The sequence below is a fragment of the Heterodontus francisci genome, chromosome 39 (genome assembly GCF_036365525.1).
Source record: "Heterodontus francisci isolate sHetFra1 chromosome 39, sHetFra1.hap1, whole genome shotgun sequence".
In the NCBI taxonomy this organism is placed as follows: Eukaryota; Metazoa; Chordata; class Chondrichthyes; order Heterodontiformes; family Heterodontidae; genus Heterodontus; species Heterodontus francisci.
In genome coordinates, this window is record NC_090409.1 from 40,932,199 (window position 1) to 40,955,169 (window position 22,971).

Consider the following 22,971-nt stretch of genomic DNA (forward strand, 5'->3'; position numbering starts at 1 on the left):
GGCAGGTTCGAGCGGGGCTTTCAAAAGGGGATTGGCTAATTTCCTGCAGAGTGAACATTTGGAGTGGTGAGGTGGGGGGAGTGGGGACGAGGCGAATTGCTCCTGCCGAGAGCCGGCACAGGCGCGACGGGCCGAAAGGACTGCGTAACCGTTGCCCGGTTTCTGTGAATTGGTCTCTGTGTACGTTCTTTTATGACTGCTGTCTGCTGAGCCCCCCCCCCCCAGGCGCTCTACCTGCTCATCGCTTTGCAATGCGGTTGATTCAGATTCAACAAGCATTCCTCAGCTCACTTTTTGTCTGAAAAAGAAAAACACTTTTGCGTCTGATCTCACGTAAATTGCAAAATACTTTTTAGTTTTAGAAACAATTTCAGGTGGGCGGGACACACCTTTCCGGCACAACGCTTCCCCTCAGCTGCATCATTACAATGGTGCGGCAAAAGAGTGAGTCCATTCGGCCCATTGTCCCTGTGCTAGCTCTTTGAAAGATCTATCCAGTTAGTCCCCACTCAACCACCCCCCCCGCCCCGCTGCTCCGTCCCCTGTTCGCCCTGCAAATTTTTCCCCTTCACGTATCCATCCGATTCCCCCGGGACCATTCCAGTAAATCTCCCTCCGCACCCTCTCCAAGGACACGACACCCGTCCTGAAGTGTGTGGGGACCGGAATTGGACGCAGCGCTCCAGCTGGGGACTGACCGGGGATTTATATCTGCTCATTTCCCCCGGCTCTCTCCCCAGGTTCCTGCCTGTCAGGGCTTTAAAGATATGGGGTTGGGTCAAACGTAGCACTTCCCTGAGAGGACTGTCCTGAACAGCTGGATAAACGCATGAGGGAGAAAGGAATAGAATGATATGAAGCAGTACTGAGGGAGTGCCGCACTGTCCGAGGGTCAGTACTGAGGGAGTGCTGCACTGTCGGAGGGTCAGTACTGAGGGAGTGCTGCACTGTCGGAGGGTCAGTACTGAGGGAATGCTGCACTGTCGGAGGGTCAGTACTGAGGGAGTGCTGCACTATCGGAGGGTCTGTACTGAGGGAGTGCTGCACTGTCGGAGGGTCTGTACTGAGGGAGTGCTGCACTGTCGGAGGGTCAGTACTGAGGGAGTGCTGCACTGTCGGAGGGTCAGTACTGAGGGAGTGCTGCACTGTCGGAGGGTCAGTACTGAGGGAGTGCTGCACTGTCTGGGGTGCCATCTTTCAGATGAGACATTAAACCGAGGCCCCCGTCTGCCCTCTCAGGTGGTTGTAAAAGATCCCACGGCCCCTATTTGGAAGAGGAGCAGGGGGGGGAGTTCTCCCCGGTGTCCTGGGGACAATATTTATCCCTGAACCGACATCATTAAAAAAAAACCAGATGATCTGGGGCATTATCACATTGCTGCTTGTGGGATCTTGCTGTGCATCAATCAGCTGCCACGTTTCCTGGATTATAACAGTGACCACACTTCAAAAGAAGTCCTTCATCGGCTCTGAGGCACTGGGGGATGTCCTGAGGTGGTGATGTCTTTGGTGAAAGGCGCTAGAGAAATGTAATTTTTTTTCCCTTTCTTGCAGACATGAACGTGATTGGAACAGTAATTGGGTTCTCTTTGATTCTCCAGACTGTTTCTGCTGCAGAAGGTAAGCTGCTTCACCCAGTACCAGTTCACAGGTACGTCAAAGAGCTTTGTGACCGTCGGGTGGGTTGGGGGGGTGGGGGGTTCAGGTGGCACCTCAAGGTCAGAGGTTGCGGGGGTGCCCCTGCAAACGGACGGTGCAAGTGCCTCAGCATTAATAGCCTGAAAAGACAGGCAACAGCAGATGGGTTGTGAATCGAGTTCAGAGTCACTGAAGCTGCATTATCCAGTCTGACATTCCCTATACCGGCACTGAGGAGTCACTGTACTGTCAGAGGATCAGTGGGGTTAGTTTTGGGATTGATACAGGGCTATGGGGAGAGAGCGGGGCAGTGGGATTAGTTTGGGGATTGATACAGGGCTATGGGGAGAGAGCGGGGCAGTGGGATTAGTTTGGGGATTGATACGGGGCTATGGGGAGAGAGTGGGGCAGTGGGATTAGTTTGGGGATTGATACAGGGCTATGGGGAGAGAGCGGGGCAGTGGGATTAGTTTGGGGATTGATACGGGGCTATGGGGCGAGAGCGGGGCAGTGGGATTAGTTTGGGGATTGTTACAGGGCTATGGGGAGAGAGCGGGGCAGTGGGATTAGTTTGGGGATTGATACAGGGCTATGGGGAGAGAGCGGGGCAGTGGGATTCGTTTCTTCGAATCCTTCTACAAGGTACTTTTTCAAACAACTATTAGTAAAAACGCAAGGCAAAGTGACCCTTTACAGAGGCCTCACACAGTGGAGGAGAGACAAAAGGAGAGACAAGGAGCTGACTTACAGAACAATCAAAGGGACAAAGTCTACAATCACCGTCCCCAAGTGCCATTGCACGCTAACCCCCGAGGGGGAAACAAAACAATTGCATTCAGTCCTTCACCAACAACCGAAAGCAACATACTGAACCAGACCGCAGAGAAAATCAGACAGACGCAAGAATGTGGAATATAGCTGACCAACTCGCTGTGGGTTATCTCCAATTTAATTTACTCGAATTTTTATCTTTAACTTCAATGTTTATTCCTCTCACCCTCTCTTGCAGCTGTCGGTAATTTTTGTGTGCACAGATTAATCATTTTGAAGTGAAAAACACTCGTTTACTGAGTCCGAACTGGCTGCTGACAGTGACAATCATGTCTGTTTTTTTGTTCTCCCTTTTTGTCCGTGTTCTGAGCACCTCACCAGCTCTTGTGCTTCGGCAGGAGATGGGTAGCACTTCCAGATTCCATCCCTTCTTTCTCATCGTTTTGATCAGTTTTTAATGCTTATCTGTTAGGTTATAGCGGAGGATGCAGAGAGGTTGCAAAGAGTTCTAGACAGGTTAAGTGAGTGGACAAATGGAGTATAATGTAGGGAAGTGTGAAGTTGTTCACTTTGGTCGTTAAAATAGAAAAGCAGAATATTTTTTAAAAGGTGTGAAACTGGTGAGTGTTGATGTTCAGAGAGACTTGGGGGTACACGTACAAGGAACGCTCAAAGTTAACATGCAAGTGCAGCAGGCTATTCGGAAGGCAAGTGGCATGTTGGCCTTTATGGCAAGGGGATTGGAGTACAGGAATAAAAAAGTCTTACTAAAATTGTACATGGCTTTGGTGAGACCGCATCTGGAATACTGTGTTCAGTTTCAGTCTCCATATTTGAGAAAGGATAGACTTGTACCAGAGGCAGTGCAGTGAAGATTTACTGAATTGGTCCCTGGGATTTGTTTGGGATTGATACAGGGATATGGGGAGAGAGTGGGTCACTGGAGTTAGTTTGTGGAGAGGAATAAAGCCAAAAAGACTTGCAGGTTGGTAGGTTAATTGGCCATTATAAATTGCCCCTAGTATGGGTAGGTGGTAGGGAAATATAGGGACAGGTGGGGATGTGGTAGGAATATGGGATTAGTGTAGGATTAGTGTAAATGGGTGGTTGATGGTCGGCACAGACTCGGTGGGCCGAAGGGCCTGTTTCAGTGCTGTATCTCTAAACTAACCTAAAACTAAACAGGAGAGAGAGAAAGCTGAGGGGTGACCTGATTGAGGTCTTTAAAATGATGGAGGGGTTTCGATCGGGTAGACGTAGAGAGGATGTTTCCACTTGTGGGGGGAGAGACCAGAACTCGGGTCCATCAATATAAGAGAGTCACTAATAAATCCGATGGGGAATTCCGGAGAAACCTCTTTCCCCAGAGAGTGGTGAGAATGTGGAACTCGCTCCCACAGGGAGTGGTTGAGGTGAATAGTATCGATGTATTTAAGGGGGAAGCTGGATAAACACACGAGGGAGAAAGGAATAGAAGGATATGGTGATAGGGTGAGATGGAGAGAGGGGGCGGGTGGGAGGAGGCTCGTGTGGGGCAGAAACACCAGCACGGGAGCAGATGGGCCGAACGGCCTGTTTCTGTGCTGGAAATTCTTTATTACTCGATGTCCGGCATTGAGATATTGACCAGAACTGGCTCTTTCTGTTTCAGATGTGCAAAGTGCGTGCAGGGGCAACTCACTGACGATGACTTTCCGGAAATGTGTACACAACTCTACACGCCCTGTGTTGAAGAAGAAGCTGAAAACAATTTGTAGTTTTGTCACCTGCACCGATAAATCCTACAGGGTGTACTTTAACAAGTCTGAATGTTTCAATGTCGATATTCCAAAGTTTTCAGACACACATGCCGACAATTACTTCTTAGAACACGGAACAAACGAGCCGCAAATAACAAAGGGACTCCGGGTGCAAAGTGAGTGTGAAAAGAATAATCTTTAACCCAAACTCCGAGTCCTTGGAGAGGGTGCGGAGGGAGATTTACCGGAATGGTCCCAGGGATGAGGGACTTCAGTCAATGTGGAGAGACTGGGAGAAGCTGGGATTGTTCTCCTTAGAGCAGAGAAGGTTAAGGGGGGAGATTTAATCGAGGCGTTCAAAATCATGAGGGGGTTTTGATGGAGTAAATGAGGAGAAACTGTCCCCAGTGGCGGGAGGGTCGGTAACCAGAGGGACACAGATTGAGGATAATCGGTAAAAGAACCAGAGAGGGGCGGGGAGAGGAGGAGAATTTTTTTGACGCAGTGAGTTGTTGTGATCTGGAACGCGCTGCCTGAAAGGGCGGTGGAAGCAGATTCAATAGTAACTTTCAAAAGGGGGGAATTGGAGAAATGCTCCTCGTTTTCAAATAAAATCAGAAAATGCTGAAAATACTCGGGGGGTCAGACAGCAACTGTGAAGAGAAACACAGAGTTAACATTTCAGATGTCTGTAGTATTTTGCTTTTGACCTCGATGTTAAAATTCTTATCCTTCTTTTCAAATCCGTCACTGGCCTCCCTTCACCCTCTCCCTATCTCTGTAACCTCCTCCAGCCCCTACAACCCTCCCTATCTCTGTAACCTCCTCCAGCCTCCACAACGCTCCCTATCTCTGTAACCTCCTCCAGCCCATACAACCCTCCCTATCTCTGTAACCTCCTCCAGCCCCTACAACCCTCCCTATCTCTGTAACCTCCTCCAGCCCCGACAACCCTCCCTATCTCTGTAACCTCCTCCAGCCCCTACAACCCTCCCTATCTCTGTAACCTCCTCCAGCCCCGACAACACCTCCCTATCTCTGTAACCTCCTCCAGCCCCTACAACCCTCCGAGATCTCTGCGCTCCCTCCAATTCCGCCCTCTCGCCCATCCCCCCGATTCCCATCACTCCACCATTGGCGGCCGTGCCTTCAGCTGCCTGGGGGCCCTAAGCTCTGGAATTCCCTCCCTAAACCTCTCCGCCTCTCTCTCTCTCTCTCCTCCTTTAAGATGCTCCTTAAAAAAACCGACCTCTCTGACTGAGCTTTTGGTCGCCGGTCCCTGATATCTCCTGACGTGGCTCAGGGGTCAGAATATGTCTGATTTACACTCCTGTGAAACACCTTGGGACATTTTACTACGTCAAAAGTGCAACATAAATGCAGGGTGTTGTTGTTTTGCTACTCTTCTGGTGAAATCAGTGGACGGAAAATCTGTTAGCTTCAAAAACAATCATGAAATCCAACTCATTAGATTAGCATAATATAAAAGCAAAATACTGCGGATGCTGGAAATCTGAAATAAAAACAGGAAATGCTGGAAATACTCAGCAGGTCTGGCAGCATCTGCGGAGAGAGAAGCCGAGTTAACGTTTCGGGTCAGTGACCCTTCTTCGGAACTGACAAATATTAGAAATGTAAAAGGTTTGAATCGAGTAAAGCAGGGGGTGGGGCAAGAGATAACAAAGGAGAAGGTGTTGATCGGACAGGGTCACAGAGAATAACTGACCAGAAGGTCAGAGAGTAAAGACAAACGGTATGTTAAATGTTGTGGGACTACCTTCCATGACGGTGCTTCTGATATGTCTTCCTTTTTCCTCAACCGAGGATTTCCCCCCACTGTGGTTGACAGGGCCCTCAACCGTGTCCGACCCATTCCCCGCACCTCTACCCTCATCCCTTCCCCTCCCTCCCAGAACCGTGACAGGGTTCCCCTTGTCCTCACTTTCCACCCCATCAGCCTCCACATCCAAAGGATCATCCTCCGCCATTTTCGCCACCTCCAGCGTGATGCCACTACCAGTCGCATCTTCCCTTCCCTTCCCCTGTCAGCATTCTGTCCCTCCGTGACACCCTGGTCCACTCCTCCATTACCCCCACCACCTCATCCCCTGCCCATGGCACCTTCCCCTGCAATCGCAGGAGGTGTAATACCTGCCCATTTACCTCCTCTCTCCTCACTATCCCAGGCCCCAAACACTCCTTTCAGGTGAAGCAGCGATTTACTTGTACTTCTTTCAATGTAGTATACTGTATTCGCTGCTCACAGTGTGGTCTCCTCTACACTGGGGAGACCAAACGCAGACTGGGTGACCGCTTAGCGGAACACCTCCGCTCAGTCCGCAAGCAGGACCCTGAGCTTCCGGTTGCTGGCCATTTCAACACTCCCCCCTGCTCTCATGCTCACATCTCTGTCCTGGGATTGCTGCAGTGTTCCAGTGAACATCAACGCAAGCTCGAGGAACAGCATCTCATTTATCGATTAGGCACACTACAGCCTGCCGGACTGAACATTGAGTTCAATCATTTCAGAGCATGACGGGCCCCCCATTTTACGTTTAGTTATTTTTTTTCTCATTTTTTATTTTTTGTTGATTTTATTTTATTTTGTTACTACAGCGCCTACCCACTGTTTTGTTTTCATGTTTGTGCTTGGGGCTGTTCAGTTTTCTGTCAATTAACACCCTCTCTGTACTAACGCTTTGTCTTTCAACACACCATTGACTCACCCTTTGCCTTTGCTCCATGACCTTCTGGTCAGTTATTCTCTGTGACCTTGTCCCTATCAATACCTTCTCTTTTGTTACCTCTTGCCCCACCCCCGCTTTACTTGCTTAAAATCTTGTACATTTCTAATATCTGTCACTTCCGAAGAAGGGTCACTGACCTGAAACGTTAACTCTGCTTCTCTCTCCACAGATGCTGCCAGAACTGCTGAGTATTTCCAGCATTTCCTGTTTTTAGGTTTTTAGGTTTTAGAGATACAGCACTGAAACAGGCCCTTCGGCTGACCGAGTCTGTGCCGACCATCAACCACCCATTTATACTAATCCTACACTAATCCCATATTCCTACCACATCCCCACCTGTCCCTATACTTCCCTACCACCTACCTATACTAGGGGCAATTTATAATGGCCAATTTACCTACCAACCTGCAAGTCTTTTGGCTTGTGGGAGGAAACCGGAGCACCCGGAGGAAACCCACGCAGACACAGGGAGAACTTGCAAACTCCACACAGGCAGTACCCGGAATCGAACCCGGGTCGCTGGAGCTGTGAGGCTGCGGTGCTAACCACTGCGCCACTGTGCTGAATAGGTTAGCACAAGGCTGTGGAGTCTGATCTGTGATCTGTTTAATGGGCACCCTTTATATTCCAGATTGCAGCCTGCCCTCTCCAGAAAGTACTGGAGGCACAGTAAATGAGCAGAAAAGACTCAACGCTGCTTCAGGTAAAGAACAGCTGAAGAAATCATGACTGAACTGTTCGAGGGGTTTTGACAAGACGGGACAAGTCTGTGGAGTGTAATCGAGGGGTTCAGGGTCGATAAATGCAGAATAACAGATACCCGGGAGTGAGTAAAAGACTGGAATCTAATCGAGGGGTTCGGTGGGGTTTATATATAGAATAACAGATACCCGGGAGTGAGTTACAGACTGGAATCTAATCGAGGGGTTCGGGGGGTTTATATATAGAATAACAGATACCCGGGAGTGAGTTACAGACTGGAATCTAATCGAGGGGTTCGGGGGGTTTATATATAGAATAACAGATACCCGGGAGTGAGTTACAGACTGGAATCTAATCGAGGGGTTCGGGGGGTTTATATATAGAATAACAGATACCCGGGAGTGAGTTACAGACTGGAATCTAATCGAGGGGTTCGGGGGGTTTATATATAGAATAACAGATACCCGGGAGTGAGTTACAGACTGGAATCGAATCGAGGGGTTCGGGGGGTTTATATATAGAATAACAGATACCCGGGAGTGAGTTACAGACTGGAATCTAATCGAGGGGTTCGGGGGGTTTATATATAGAATAACTGATACCCGGGAGTGAGTTACAGACTGGAATCTAATCGAGGGGTTTGGGGTGGTTTATATATAGAATAACAGATACCCGGGAGTGAGTTACAGACTGGAATCTAATCGAGGGGTTCGGTGGGGTTTATATATAGAATAACAGATACCCGGGAGTGAGTTACAGACTGGAATCTAATCGAGGGGTTCGGGTGGTTTATATATAGAATAACAGATACCCGGGAGTGAGTTACAGACTGGAATCTATTCAAGGGGTTCGGGGGGTTTATATATAGAATAACAGATACCCGGGAGTGAGTTACAGACTGGAATCTAATCGAGGGGTTCGGGGGGTTTATATATAGAATAACAGATACCCGGGAGTGAGTTACAGACTGGAAACTAATCGAGGGGTTCGGTGGGGTTTATATATAGAATAACAGATACCCGGGAGTGAGTTACAGACTGGAATCTAATCGAGGGGATAATATATAGAATAACAAATACCCGGGAGTGAGTTACAGACTGGAATCTAATCGAGGAGTTCGGGTGGTTTTATATAGAATAACAGATACCCGGGAGTGAGTTACAGACTGGAATCTAATCGAGGGGTTCGGGTGGTTTATATATCGAATAACAGATACCCGGGCGTGAGTTGCAGACTGGAATCTAATCGAGGGGTTGGGTGGGTTTATATATAGAATAACAGATACCCGGGAGTGAGTTACAGACTGGAATCTAATCGAGGGGTTGGGGGGGTTTATATATAGAATAACAGATACCCGGGAGTGAGTTACAGACTGGAATCTAATCGAGGGGTCCGGGGGGTTTATATATAGAATAGCAGATATCCGGGAGTGAGTTACAGACTGGAATCTTATCGAGGGGTTCGGGTGGTTTATATATAGAATAACAGATACCCGGGAGTGAGTTACAGACTGGAATCTAATCGAGGGGTTCGGGGGGTTTACATATAGAATAACAGATATCCGGGAGTGAGTTACAGACTGGAATCTAATCGAGGGGTTCGGGTGGTTTATATATAGAATAACAGATACCCGGGAGTGAGTTACAGACTGGAATCTAATCGAGGGGTTCGGGTGGTTTATATATAGAATAACAGATATCCGGGAGTGAGTTACAGACTGGAATCTAATCGAGGGGTTCGGGTGGTTTATATATAGAATAACAGATACCCGGGAGGGAGTGACAGACTGGAAACTAATCGAGGGGTTCGGGGGGTTTATATATAGAATAACAGATACCCGGGAGGGAGTGACAGACTGGAAACTAATCGAGGGGTTCGGTGGGGTTTATATATGGAATAACAGATAACCGGGAGTGAGTTATAGACTGGAATCGTATCGAGGGGTTCGGGGGGTTTATATATAGAATAACAGATACCCGGGAGTGAGTTACAGACTGGAATCTAATCGAGGGGTTCGGGGGATTTATATATAGAATAACAGATACCCGGGAGTGAGTTACAGACTGGAAACTAATCGAGGGGTTCGGTGGGGTTTATATATAGAATAACAGATACCCGGGAGTGAGTTACAGACTGGAATCTAATCGAGGGGTTTATATATAGAATAACAAATACCCGGGAGTGAGTTACAGACTGGAATCTAATCGAGGGGTTCGGTGGGGTTTATATATAGAATAACAGATACCCGGGAGTGAGTTACAGACTGGAATCTAATCGAGGGGTTTATATATAGAATAACAGATACCCGGGAGTGAGTTACAGACTGGAATCTAATCGAGGGGTTCGGGTGGTTTATATATCGAATAACAGATACCCGGGAGTGAGTTACAGACTGGAATCTAATCGAGGGGTTCGGGTGGTTTATATATCGAATAACAGATACCCGGGAGTGAGTTACAGACTGGAATCTAATCGAGGGGTTCGGGTGGTTTATATATCGAATAACAGATACCCGGGAGTGAGTTACAGACTGGAATCTAATCGAGGGGTTCGGGGGGGTTTATATATAGAATAACAGAAACCCGGGAGTGAGTTACAGACTGGAATATCATCGAGGGGTTCGGGTGGTTTATATATAGAATAACAGAAACCCGGGAGTGAGTTACAGACTGGAATCTAATCAAGGGGTTCGGGTGGTTTATATATAGAATAAAAGAAACCCGGGAGTGAGTTACAGACTGGAATCTAATTGAGGGGTTCGGGGGGTTTATATATAGAATAACAGATACCCGAGAGTGAGTAACAGACTGGAATCTAATCGAGGGGTTCGGGGGGTTTATATATAGAATAACAGATACCCGGGAGTGAGTTACAGACTGGAATCTAATCGAGGGGTTCGAGGGGTTTACATAGAGAATAACAGATACCCGGAAGTGAGTTACAGACTGGAATCTAATCGAGGGGTTCGGGGTGGTTTATATATAGAATAACAGATACCCGGCAGTGAGTTACAGACTGGAATCTAATCGAGGGGTTGGGGGGATTTATATATAGAATAGCAGATACCCGGGAGTGAGTTACAGACTGGAATCTAATCGAGGGGTTCGGGGGGTTTATATATAGAATAACAGATAACTGGGAGTGAGTTACAGACTGGAATCTAATCGAGGGGTTCGAGGGCTTTATATATAGAATAACAGATACCCGGGAGTGAGATACAGACTGGAATCTAATCGAGGGGTTCGGGGTGGTTTATATATAGAATAACAGATACCCTGCAGTGAGTTACAGACTGGAATCTAATCGAGGGGTTCGGTGGGGTTTATATATAGAATAACAGATACCCGGGAGTGAGTTACAGAATGGAATCCAATCGAGGGGTTCGAGGGCTTTATATATAGAATAACAGATACCCGGGAGTGAGTTACAGACTGGAATCTAATCGAGGGGTTGGGGGGGTTTATATATAGAATAACAGATACCCGGGAGTGAGTTACAGACTGGAATCTAATCGAGGGGTTCGGGGGGTTTATATATAGAATAACAGATAACCAGGAGTAAGTTACAGACTGGAACCTAATCGAGGGGTTCGGGGGGTTTATATATAGAATAACAGATACCCGGGTGTGAGTTACGGACTGGAAACTAATCGAGGGGTTCGGTGGGGTTAATATATAGAATAACAGATACCCGGGAGTGAGTTACAGACTGGAATCTAATCGAGGGGTTCGGGTGGTTTATATATCGAATAACAGATACCCGGGAGTGAGTTACAGACTGGAATCTAATCGAGGAGTTCGGGGGGTTTATATATAGAATAACAAATACCCGGGAGTGATTTACAGACTGGAATCTCATCGAGGGGTTAGGGTGGTTTATATGCAGAATAACAGATACCCGGGAGTGAGTTACAGACTGGAATCTAATCGAAGGGTTCGGGTGGTTTATATATAGAATAACAGATACCCGGGAGTGAGTTACAGACTGGAATCTAATCGAGGGGTTCGGGTGGTTTATATATAGAATAACAGATACCCGGGAGTGAGTTACAGACTGGAATCTAATCGAGGGGTTCGGGTGGTTTATATATAGAATAACAGATACCCGGGAGTGAGTTACAGACTGGAATCTAATCGAGGGGTTAGGGTGGTTTATATATAGAATAACAGAAACCCGGAAGTGAGTTACAGACTGGAATCTAATCGAGGGGTTCGGGTGGTTGACATATAGAAAGACAGAAACCCGGAAGTGAGTTACAGACTGGAATCTAATCGAGGGGTTCGGGTGGTTTATATATAGAATAACAGAAACCCGGAAGTGAGTTACAGACTGGAATCTAATCGAGGGGTTCGGGTGGTTTATATATAGAATAACAGATACCCGGGAGTGAGTTACAGACTGGAATCTAATCGAGGGGTTAGGGTGGTTTATATATAGAATAACAGAAACCCGGGACTGAGTTACAGACTGGAATCTAATCGAGGGGTTCGGGGGGTTTATATATAGAATAACAGATACCCGGGAGTGAGTTACAGACTGGAATCTAATCGAGGGGTTCGGGGGGTTTATATATAGAATAACAGATAACCGGGAGTAAGTTACAGACTGGAATCTAATCGAGGGGTTCGAGGGCTTTATATATAGAATAACAGATACCCGGGAGTGAGTTACAGACTGGAATCTAATCGAGGGGTTCGGGGGGTTTATATACAGAATAACAGATACCCGGGAGTGAGATACAGACTGGAATCTAATCGAGGGGTTCGGGGTGGATTATATATAGAATAACAGATACCCGGCAGTGAGTTACAGACTGAAATCTAATCGAGGGGTTCGAGGGCTTTATATATAGAATAACAGATACCCGGGAGTGAGATACAGACTGGAATCTAATCGAGGGGTTGGGGGGGTTTATATATAGAATAGCAGATACCCGGGAATGAGTTACAGACTGGAATCTAATCGAGGGGTTCGGGGGGTTTATATATAGAATAACAGATGCCCGGGAGAGAGTTACAGACTGGAATCTAATCGAGCGGTTCGGGGGTTTATATATAAAATAACAGATACCCGGGAGTGAGTTACAGACTGGAAACTAATCGAGGGGTTCGGGGTGTTTATATATAGAATAACAGATACCCGGGAGTGAGTTGCAGACTGGAATCCAATCGAGGGGTTCGGGGGGTTTATATATAGAATAACAGATAACCGGGAGTAAGTTACAGACTGGAACCTAATCGAGGGGTTCGGGGGGTTTCTATATAGAATAACAGATACCCGGGATTGAGTTACAAACTGGAATCGAATCGAGGGGTTCGGGGGGTTTATATATAGAATAACAGATACCCGGGTGTGAGTTACGGACTGGAAACTAATCGAGGGGCTCGGTGGGGTTAATATATAGAATAACAGATACCCGGGATTGAGTTACAGACTGGAATCGAATCGAGGGGTTCGGGGGGTTTATATATAGAATAACAGATACCCGGGAGTGAGTTACAGACTGGAATCTAATCGAGGGGTTCGGGTGGTTTATATATAGAATAACAGATACCCGGGAGTGAGTTACAGACTGGAATCTAATCGACGAGTTCGGGGGGTTTATATATAGAATAACAAATACCCGGGAGTGAGTAACAGACTGGAATCTAATCGAGGGGTTCGGGGGGTTTATATATAGAACAACAGATACCCGGGAGTGAGTTACAGACTGGAATCTCATCGAGGGGTTAGGGTGGTTTATATGCAGAATAACAGATACCCGGGAGTGAGTTACAGACTGGAATCTAATCGAAGGGTTCGGGTGGTTTATATATAGAATAACAGATACCCGGGAGTGAGTTACAGACTGGAATTTAATCGAGGGGTTCGGGTGGTTTATATATAGAATAACAGAAACCCGGGAGTGAGTTACAGACTGGAATATCATCGAGGGGTTCGGGTGGTTTACATATAGAAAGACAGAAACCCGGAAGTGAGTTACAGACTGGAATCTAATCGAGGGGTTAGGGTGGTTTATATATAGAATAACAGATACCCGGGAGTGAGTTACAGACTGGAATCTAATCGAGGGGTTAGGGTGGTTTATATATAGAATAACAGAAACCCGGGAGTGAGTTACAGACTGGAATCTAATCGAGGGGTTCGGGGTGGTTTATATATAGAATAACAGATACCCGGGAGTGAGTTACAGACTGGAATCTAATCGAGGGGTACGGGTGGTTTATATATAGAATAACAGATACCCGGGAGTGAGTTACAGACTGGAATCTAATCGAGGGGTTAGGGTGGTTTATATATAGAATAACAGATACCCGGGAGTGAGTTACAGACTGGAATCTAATCGAGGGGTTAGGGTGGTTTATATATAGAATAACAGAAACCCGGGAGTGAGTTACAGACTGGAATCTAATCGAGGGGTTCAAGTGCTTTATATATAGAATAGCAGATACCCGGGAGTGAGTTACAGACTGGAATCGAATCGAGGGGTTAGGGTGGTTTATATATAGAATAACAGAAACCCGGGAGTGAGTTACAGACTGGAATCTAATCGAGGGGTTCAAGTGCTTTATATATAGAATAGCAGATACCCGGGAGTGAGTTACAGACTGGAATCTAATCGAGGGGTTCGGGGGGTTTATATATAGAATAACAGATACCCGGGAGTGAGTTACAGACTGGAATCGAATCGAGGGGTTCGGGGGGTTTATATATAGAATAACAGATACCCGGGAGTGAGTTACAGACTGGAATCTAATCGAGGGGTTCGGGGGGTTTATATATAGAATATCAAACACCCGGGAGTGAGTAACAGACTGGAATCTAATCGAGGGGTTAGGGGGGTTTATATATAGAACAACAGATACTCGGGAGTGAGTTACAGACTGGAATCTCATCGAGGGGTTAGGGTGGTTTATATGTAGAATAACAGAGACCCGGGAGTGAGTTACAGACTGGAATCTAATCAATGGGTTCGGGGGGGGTTTATATATAGAATAACAGATACCTGGGAGTGAGTTACAGACTGGAATCTAATCGAAGGGATCGGGTGGTTTATATATAGAATAACAGATACCCGGGAGTGAGTTACATACTGGAATCTAATCGAGGGGTTCGGGTGGTTTATATATAGAATAACAGAAACCCGGGAGTGAGTTCCAGAGTGGAATATCATCGAGGGGTTCGGGTGGTGTCAATATAGAATAACAGAAACTCGTGAGTGAGTTACAGACTGGAATCTAATCGAGGGGTTCGGGGGGTTTATATATAGAATAACAGATACCCGGGAGTGAGTTACAGACAGGAATCGAATCGAGGGGTTCGGGGGGTTTATATATAGAATAACAGATAACCGGGAGTAAGTTACAGACTGGAATCTAATCGAGGGGTTCGGGAGGGTTTTGAAATAGAATAACAGATACCCGGGAGTGAGTTACAGACTGGAATCTAATCGAGGGGTTCGGGTGGTTTATATATAGAATAACAGATACCCGGGAGTGAGTTACAGACTGGAATCTAATCGAGGGGTTCGGGTGGTTTATATATAGAATAACAGATACCCGGGAATGAGTTACAGACTGGAATCTAATCGAGGGTTTCGAGGGGTTTACATAGAGAATAACAGATACCCGGAAGTGAGTTACAGACTGGAATCTAATCGAGGGGTTCGGGGGGGTTGAGATATAGAATAACAGATACCCGGAAGTGAGTTACAGACTGGAATCTAATCGAGGGGTTCGGGAGTGTTTAGAAATAGAATAACAGATACCCGGGAGTGAGTTACAGACTGGAATCTAATCGAAGGGTTCGGGTGGTTTATATATGGAATAACAGATACCCGGGAGTGAGTTACAGACTGGAATCTAATCGAGGGGTTGGGGGGGGTTTATATATAGAATAGCAGATACCCGGGAGTGAGTTACAGACTGGAATCTAATCGAGGGGTTCGGGGTGGTTTATATATAGAATAACAGATACCCGGGAGTGAGTTACAGACTGGAATCTAATCGAGGGGTTGGGGGGGTTTATATATAGAATAGCAGATACCCGGGAGTGAGTTACAGACTGGAATCTAATCGAGGGGTTCGGGGGGTTTATATATAGAATAACAGATACCCGGGAGTGAGTTACAGACTGGAATCTAATCGAGGGGACCGGGGGGTTTATATATAGAATAACAGATACCCGGGAGTGAGTTACAGACTGGAATCTAATCGAGGGGTTCGGGGGGTTTACATATAGAATAACAGATACCCGGGAGTGAGTTACAGACTGGAATCTTATCGATTGGTTCGGGGGGTTTACATATAGAATAACAGATACCCGGGAGTGAGTTACAGACTGGAATCTAATCGAGGGGTTCGGGGGGTTTACATATAGAATAACAGATACCCGGGAGTGAGTTACAGACTGGAATCTAATCGAGGGGTTCGGGGGGTTTACATATAGAATAACAGATACCCGGGAGTGAGTTACAGACTGGAATCTAATCGAGGGGTTCGGGGGGTTTACATATAGAATAGCAGATACCCGGGAGTGAGTTACAGACTGGAATCTAATCGAGGGGTTCGAGGGCTTTATATATAGAATAGCAGATACCCGGGAGTGAGTTACAGACTGGAATCTAATCGAGGGGTTCGGGGGGTTTATATATAGAATAACAGATACCCGGGAGTGAGTTACAGACTGGAATCTAATCGAGGGGTTTATATATAGAATAACAGATACCCGGGAGTGAGTTACAGACTGGAATCGAATCGAGGGGTTCGGGGGGTTAATATATAGAATAACAGATACCCGGGAGTGAGTTACAGACTGGAATCTAATCGAGGGGTTCGGGTGGTTTATATATAGAATAACAGTTACCCGGGAGTGAGTTACAGACTGGAATCTAATCGAGGGGTTCGGGGGGTTTATATATAGAATAACAAATACCCGGGAGTGAGTAACAGACTGGAATCTAATCGAGGGGTTCGGGGGGTTTATATATAGAACAACAGATGCCCAGAGTGAGCTACAGACTGGAATCTAATCGAGGGGTTACGGTGGTTTATATGTAGAATAACAGTTACCCGGGAGTGAGTTACAGACTGGAATCTAACCGAAGGGTTCGGGTGGTTTATATATAGAATAACAGATACCCGGGAGTGAGTTACATACTGGAATCTAATCGAGGGGTTCGGGTGGTTTATATATAGAATAACAGAAACCCGGGAGTGAGTTACAGACTGGAATCTAATCGAGGGGTTCGGGTGGTTTATATATAGAATAACAGAAACCCGGGAGTGAGTTACGGACTGGAAACTAATCGAGGGGTTCGGTGGGGTTTATATATAGAATAACAGATACCCGGGAGTGAGTTACAGACTGGAATCTAATCGAGGGGTTTATATATAGAATAACAGATACCCGGGAGTGAGTTACAGACTGGAATCTAATCGAGGGGTTAGGGTGCTTTATATATAGAATAACAGAAACACGGGAGTGAGTTACAGACTGGAATCTAATCGAGGGGTTCGGGGGGTTTATATATAGAATAACAGAAACCCGGAAGTGAGTTACAGACTGGAATCTAATCGAGGGGTTCGGGGTGCTTTATACATAGAATAACAGATACCCGGCAGTGAGTCACAGACTGGAATCTAATCGAGGGGTTCGGGAGGGTTTAGAAATACAGAATAACAGATACCCGGGAGTGAGTTACAGACTGGAATCTAATCGAGGGGTTCGGGGGGTTTATATATAGAATAACAGATACCCGGGAGTGAGTTACAGACTGGAATCTAATCGAGGGGTTCGGGGGGTTTATATATAAAATAACAGATACCCGGGAGTGAGTTACAGACTGGAATCTAATCGAGGGGTTCGAGGGCTTTATATATAGAATAACAGATACCCGGGAGTCAGTTACAGACTGGAATCTAATCGAGGGGTTTGGGGTGGTTTATATATAGAATAACAGATACCTGGGAGTGAGTTACAGACTGGAATCTAATCGAGGGGTTCGGGGGGTTTATATATAGAATAATAGATACCCGGGAGTGAGTTACAGACTGGAATCTAATCGAGGGGTTCGGGTGGTTTTATATATAGAATAACAGATACCCGGGAGTGAGTTACAGACTGGAATCTAATCGAGGGGTTCGGGGGGTTTATATATAGAATAACAGATACCCGGGAGTGAGTTACAGACTGGAATCTAATCGAGGGGTTGGGGGGGTTTATATACAGAATAGCAGATACCAGGAGTGAGTTACAGACTGGAATCTAATCGAGGGGTTCGAATGCTTTATATATAGAATAGCAGATACCCGGGAGTGAGTTACAGACTGGAATCTTATCGAGGGGTTCGGGGGGTTTATATATAGAATAACAGATACCCGGGAGTGAGTTACAGACTGGAATCTAATCGAGGGGTTTGGGGTGGTTTATATATAGAATAACAGATACCCGGGAGTGAGTTACAGACTGGAATCTAATCGAGGGGTTTGGGGTGGTTTATATATAGAATAACAGATACCTGGGAGTGAGTTACAGACTGGAATCTAATCGAGGGGTTCGGGGGGTTTATATATAGAATAACAGATACCCGGGAGTGAGTTACAGACTGGAATCTAATCGAGGGGTTCGGGTGGTTTATATATAGAATAACAGATACCCGGGAGTGAGTTACAGACTGGAATCTAATCGAGGGGTTCGGGGGGGTTTATATATAGAATAACAGATACCCGGGAGTGAGTTACAGACTGGAATCTAATCGAGGGGTTGGGGGGGTTTATATACAGAATAGCAGATACCAGGAGTGAGTTACAGACTGGAATCTAATCGAGGGGTTCGAATGCTTTATATATAGAATAGCAGATACCCGGGAGTGAGTTACAGACTGGAATCTTATCGAGGGGTTCGGGGGGTTTATATATAGAATAACAGATACCCGGGAGTGAGTTACAGACTGGAATCTAATCGAGGGGTTCGGGGGGTTTATATATAGAATAACAGATACCCGGGAGTGAGTTACAGACTGGAATCTAATCGAGGGGTTCGGGGGGTTTATATATAGAATAACAGATACCCGGGAGTGAGTTACAGACTGGAATCTAATCGAGGGGATCGGCGGGTTTTATATATAGAATAACTGATATCCGGGAGTGAGTTGCAGACTGGAATCTAATCGAGGGTGTAGGTAAGGTTCTTTAGGTGCGGGAAAGTCACCCGGCGGACATTAATTCCCCTTTGGTAACGGGTTATTTCTTTCCCCGATGATTGAACTGATCCAGGTCGCTCTCAGTTTAATTCAGCAAATCAGCTTCTGCCATTGGACGGGTCAGTCTGTTGCAAAGGTCTGGAGGTTCTCCTGGAAATGACGATGGCCCTCGACATCAAAACCCGATGTGGATGTAAACACTTGGGCAGGTCCTCCCTCACCTTATTCTATAGAACCAACAGCCTTCACAAAACTAATCAAATCCCTTCATTAGCTCATCAAACTCAATCAACAGTGACTTGGCGAGCCCATGCAGCCCTCTTGAGCCTGTTCCGTCGTTCTGTGGGATCACAGCTGAGTTGTATCCCTGTTCCAGCAACTCTTTCGGCTTCAAATCCGCCAATCATTTCCAACCGGGTGGAGGCTGTCGTCGTGCCACGTCATTGACTGTGATGATGCGTCCAACTGGGAATGGACCCTCGTCACCGAGGGTATTATCCTGCAGAGTTCAGTGTTTGCTGTGTCTCAGTGTGTTTAATGCACTCACTCGCCTCTGATTGAGACTGCCGCAGGCTGGAGACCCCATCCCCACCCCCAACTCCAGAGACTTGAGCCCCAGAATCCGGTCAAACACTCACAGTGCAGTGCTGAGGGAGTGCCGCACTGTCGGAGGGTCAGTGCTGAGGGAGTGCTGCAATGTCAGAGGGTCAGTACTGAGGGAGCGCTGCAATGTCGGAGGGTCAGTACTGAGGGAGTGCTGCAATGTCAGAGGGTCAGTACTGAGGGAGCGCTGCACTGTCGGAGGGTCAGTACTGAGAGAGTGCTGCACTGTCGGAGGGTCAATACTGAGGGAGTGCCGCACTGTCGGAGGTTCCGTCTTTCAGATGAGACATTAAACCGAGACCCCCATCTTCCCTCTCAGGTGGGTGTAAAAGATCTCACGGCCACTATTTGGAAGAAGAGCGGGGGGAGGGAGTTCTCCCCGGTGTCCTGGGGACAATATTTATCCCTCAAACAAAATCACTAAAAAAAAAACAGATGATCTGGGTCATTATCTCATTGCTGTTTGTGGGATCTTGCTGTGCGCAAATTGGCTGCTGCGTTTCCTACATTACAACAGTGAGCACACTTCAAAAAACAAGTCCTTGATTGGCTTTGAAGCTTTGGGACGTTCTGATGTTATTTTTACATTTTTTTTTTAGAGATACAGCACTGAAACAGGCCCTTCGGCCCACCGAGCCTGTGCCGACCATCAACCACCCATTTATGCTAATCCTGCACTAATTCCATATTTCTATCACATCCCCACCTGTCCCTATATTACCCTACCACCTACCTGTACTAGGGGCAATTTATAATGGCCAATTTACCTATCAACCTGCAAGTCTTTGGCATGTGGGAGGAAACCGGAGCACCCGGAGAAAACCCACGCAGACACAGGGAGAACTTGCAAACTCCACACAGGCAGTACCCGGAATCGAACCCGGGTCGCTGGAGCTGTGAGGCTGCGGTGCTAACCACTGCGCCACTGTGTTAGAACTTCCTGGAGAAATGCAAAGTATGTCTTTTCCAGAGTTTTGTTCCTACTTTTAATAAGAATTCCTTCCTGTTATTTTTACAGCACACACATTGCCGACTGGTCCGGGAGCTTTGCTGATGACTGCACTCCTTGTATGTCTGTCTGTTCAACACTAGGTGAGTCTGATGTATATATTATATCACACCCCACAATGTCCTTGGACCTGTGAACCTCCTTAAACAACTTCACCTGAAGACATAGAGAGACAGGGATGCACAGTGCTTAAAAGGGCCCAACATCACCAGTTCATCGCACTGGGACGTCTAATCTGTGCTTTAGTCTTGCAGTGGGTGCACTGTCTCGGCAGAACCGTCTAGACAATAACTGGACAAGAGGCTGAGGTGGGCGGGGGGTTTAGATATAGAATAACAGATACCCAGGAGTGAGTTACAGACTGGAATCTAATCGAGGGGTTCGGGGAGGTTTATATATAGAATAACAGATACCCGGGAGTGAGTTACAGACTGGAATCTAATCGAGGGGTTCGGGGTGGTTTATATATAGAATAACAGATACCCGGGAGTGAGTTACAGACTGGAATCTAATCGAGGGGTTCGGGGGGTTCATATATTGAATAACAGATACCCGGGAGTGAGTTACAGACTGGAATCTAATCGAGGGGTTCGGGGGGTTTATATATAGAATAACAGATACCCGGGTGTGAGTTACAGACTGGAATCTAATCGAGGGGTTCGGGGTGGTTTATATAGAGAATAATAGATACCCGGGAGTGAGTTACAGACTGGAATCTAATCGAGGGGTTCGGGGGGTTTATATATAGAATAACAGATACCCGGGAGTGAGTTACAGACTGGAATCTAATCGAGGGGTTCGGGAGAGGTTTATATATAGAATAACAGATACCCGGGAGTGAGTTACAGACTGGAATCTAATCGAGGGGTTCGGGGGGTTTATATATAGAATAACAGATACCCGGGAGTGAGTTACAGACTGGAATCTAATCGAGGGGTTCAGTGGGGTTCATATATAGAATAACAGATACCCGGGAGTGAGTTACAGACTGGAATCTAATCGAGGGGTTCGGGGTGGTTTCGATATAGAATAACAGATACCCGGGAGTGAGTTACAGACTGGAATCTAATCGAGGGGTTCAGTGGGGTTCATATATAGAATAACAGATACCCGGGAGTGAGTTACAGACTGGAATCTAATTGAGGGGTTCGGGTGGTTTATATATAGAATAACAGATACCCGGGAGTGAGTTACAGACTGGAATCTAATCGAGGGGTTTGGGGTGGTTTCGATATAGAATAACAGATACCCGGGAGTGAGTTACAGACTGGAATCTAATCGAGGGGTTCGGGGGGTTTATATATAGAATAACAGATACCCGGGAGTGAGTTGCAGACTGGAATCTAATCGAGGGGTTCGGGGGGTTTATATATAGAATAACAGATACCCGGGAGTGAGTTACAGACTGGAATCTAATCGAGGGGTTCAGTGGGGTTCATATATAGAATAACAGATACCCGGGAGTGAGTTACAGACTGGAATCAAATCGAGGGGTTCGGGGTGGTTTCGATATAGAATAACAGATACCCGGGAGTGAGTTACAGACTGGAATCTAATCGAGGGGTTCAGTGGGGTTCATATATAGAATAACAGATACCCGGGAGTGAGTTACAGACTGGAATCAAATCGAGGGGTTCGGGGTGGTTTCGATATAGAATAACAGATACCCGGGAGTGAGTTACAGACTGGAATCGAATCGAGGGGTTCGGGGTGGTTTCGATATAGAATAACAGATACCCGGGAGTGAGTTACAGACTGGAATCTAATCGAGGGGTTTGGGGTGGTTTCGATATAGAATAACAGATACCCGGGAGTGAGTTACAGACTGGAATCTAATCGAGGGGTTCGGGTGGTTTTATATATAGAATAACAGATACCCGGGAGTGAGTTACAGACTGGAATCTAATCGAGGGGTTCTGGTGGTTTATATATAGAATAACAGATACCCGGGAGTGAGTTACAGACTGGAATCTAATCGAGGGGTTCGGGTGGTTTATATATAGAATAACAGATACCCGGGAGTGAGTTACAGACTGGAATCTAATCGAGGGGTTCGGGGGGTTTATATATAGAATAACAGATACCCGGGAGTGAGTTACAGACTGGAATCTAATCGAGGGGTTTGGGGTGGTTTCGATATAGAATAACAGATACCCGGGAGTGAGTTACAGACTGGAATCTAATTGAGGGGTTCGGGTGGTTTCATATATAGAATAACAGATACCCGGGAGTGAGTTACAGACTGGAATCTAACCGAGGGGTTCGGGTGGTTTATATGCAGAATAACAGATACCCGGGAGTGAGTTACAGACTGGAATCTAATCGAGGGGTTCGGGTGGTTTATATATAGAATAACAGATACCCGGGAGCGAGTTACAGACTGGAATCTAATCGAGGGGTTCAGTGGGGTTCATATACAGAATAACAGATACCCGGGAGTGAGTTACAGACTGGAATCTAATCGAGGGGTTCGGGTGGTTTTATATATAGAATAACAGATACCCGGAAGTGAGTTACAGACTGAATCTAATCGAGGGGTTCGGGTGGTTTCGATATAGA

At 46.5% G+C, this 22,971-nt stretch overlaps 1 protein-coding gene across 7 annotated transcripts in view; it reads left to right on the forward strand.

The window, feature by feature from the left end:
- The window catches only part of LOC137352779 (uncharacterized), a 40,914-nt gene that overhangs the window by 10,614 nt on the left and 7,329 nt on the right, over positions 1 to 22,971 (forward strand). For 4 of the 7 annotated variants that reach the window (XR_010969779.1, XR_010969780.1, XR_010969783.1 and 1 more), the window contains 4 exons: positions 1,555 to 1,620; positions 4,061 to 4,324; positions 7,527 to 7,598; positions 20,422 to 20,495. Coding sequence is in view for 1 of the 7 variants with exons in the window: in XM_068018593.1 (XP_067874694.1) it covers positions 1,557 to 1,620; positions 4,061 to 4,324; positions 7,527 to 7,598; positions 20,422 to 20,495 (474 nt within the window). In the remaining 6 variants the exon portion in view is untranslated. Of the gene's footprint in view, positions 1 to 1,554; positions 1,652 to 4,060; positions 4,325 to 7,526; positions 7,599 to 20,421; positions 20,496 to 22,971 lie in introns of all 7 variants that reach the window. The other 3 variants (XR_010969782.1, XR_010969784.1, XR_010969781.1) reach the window with 2 other exon arrangements.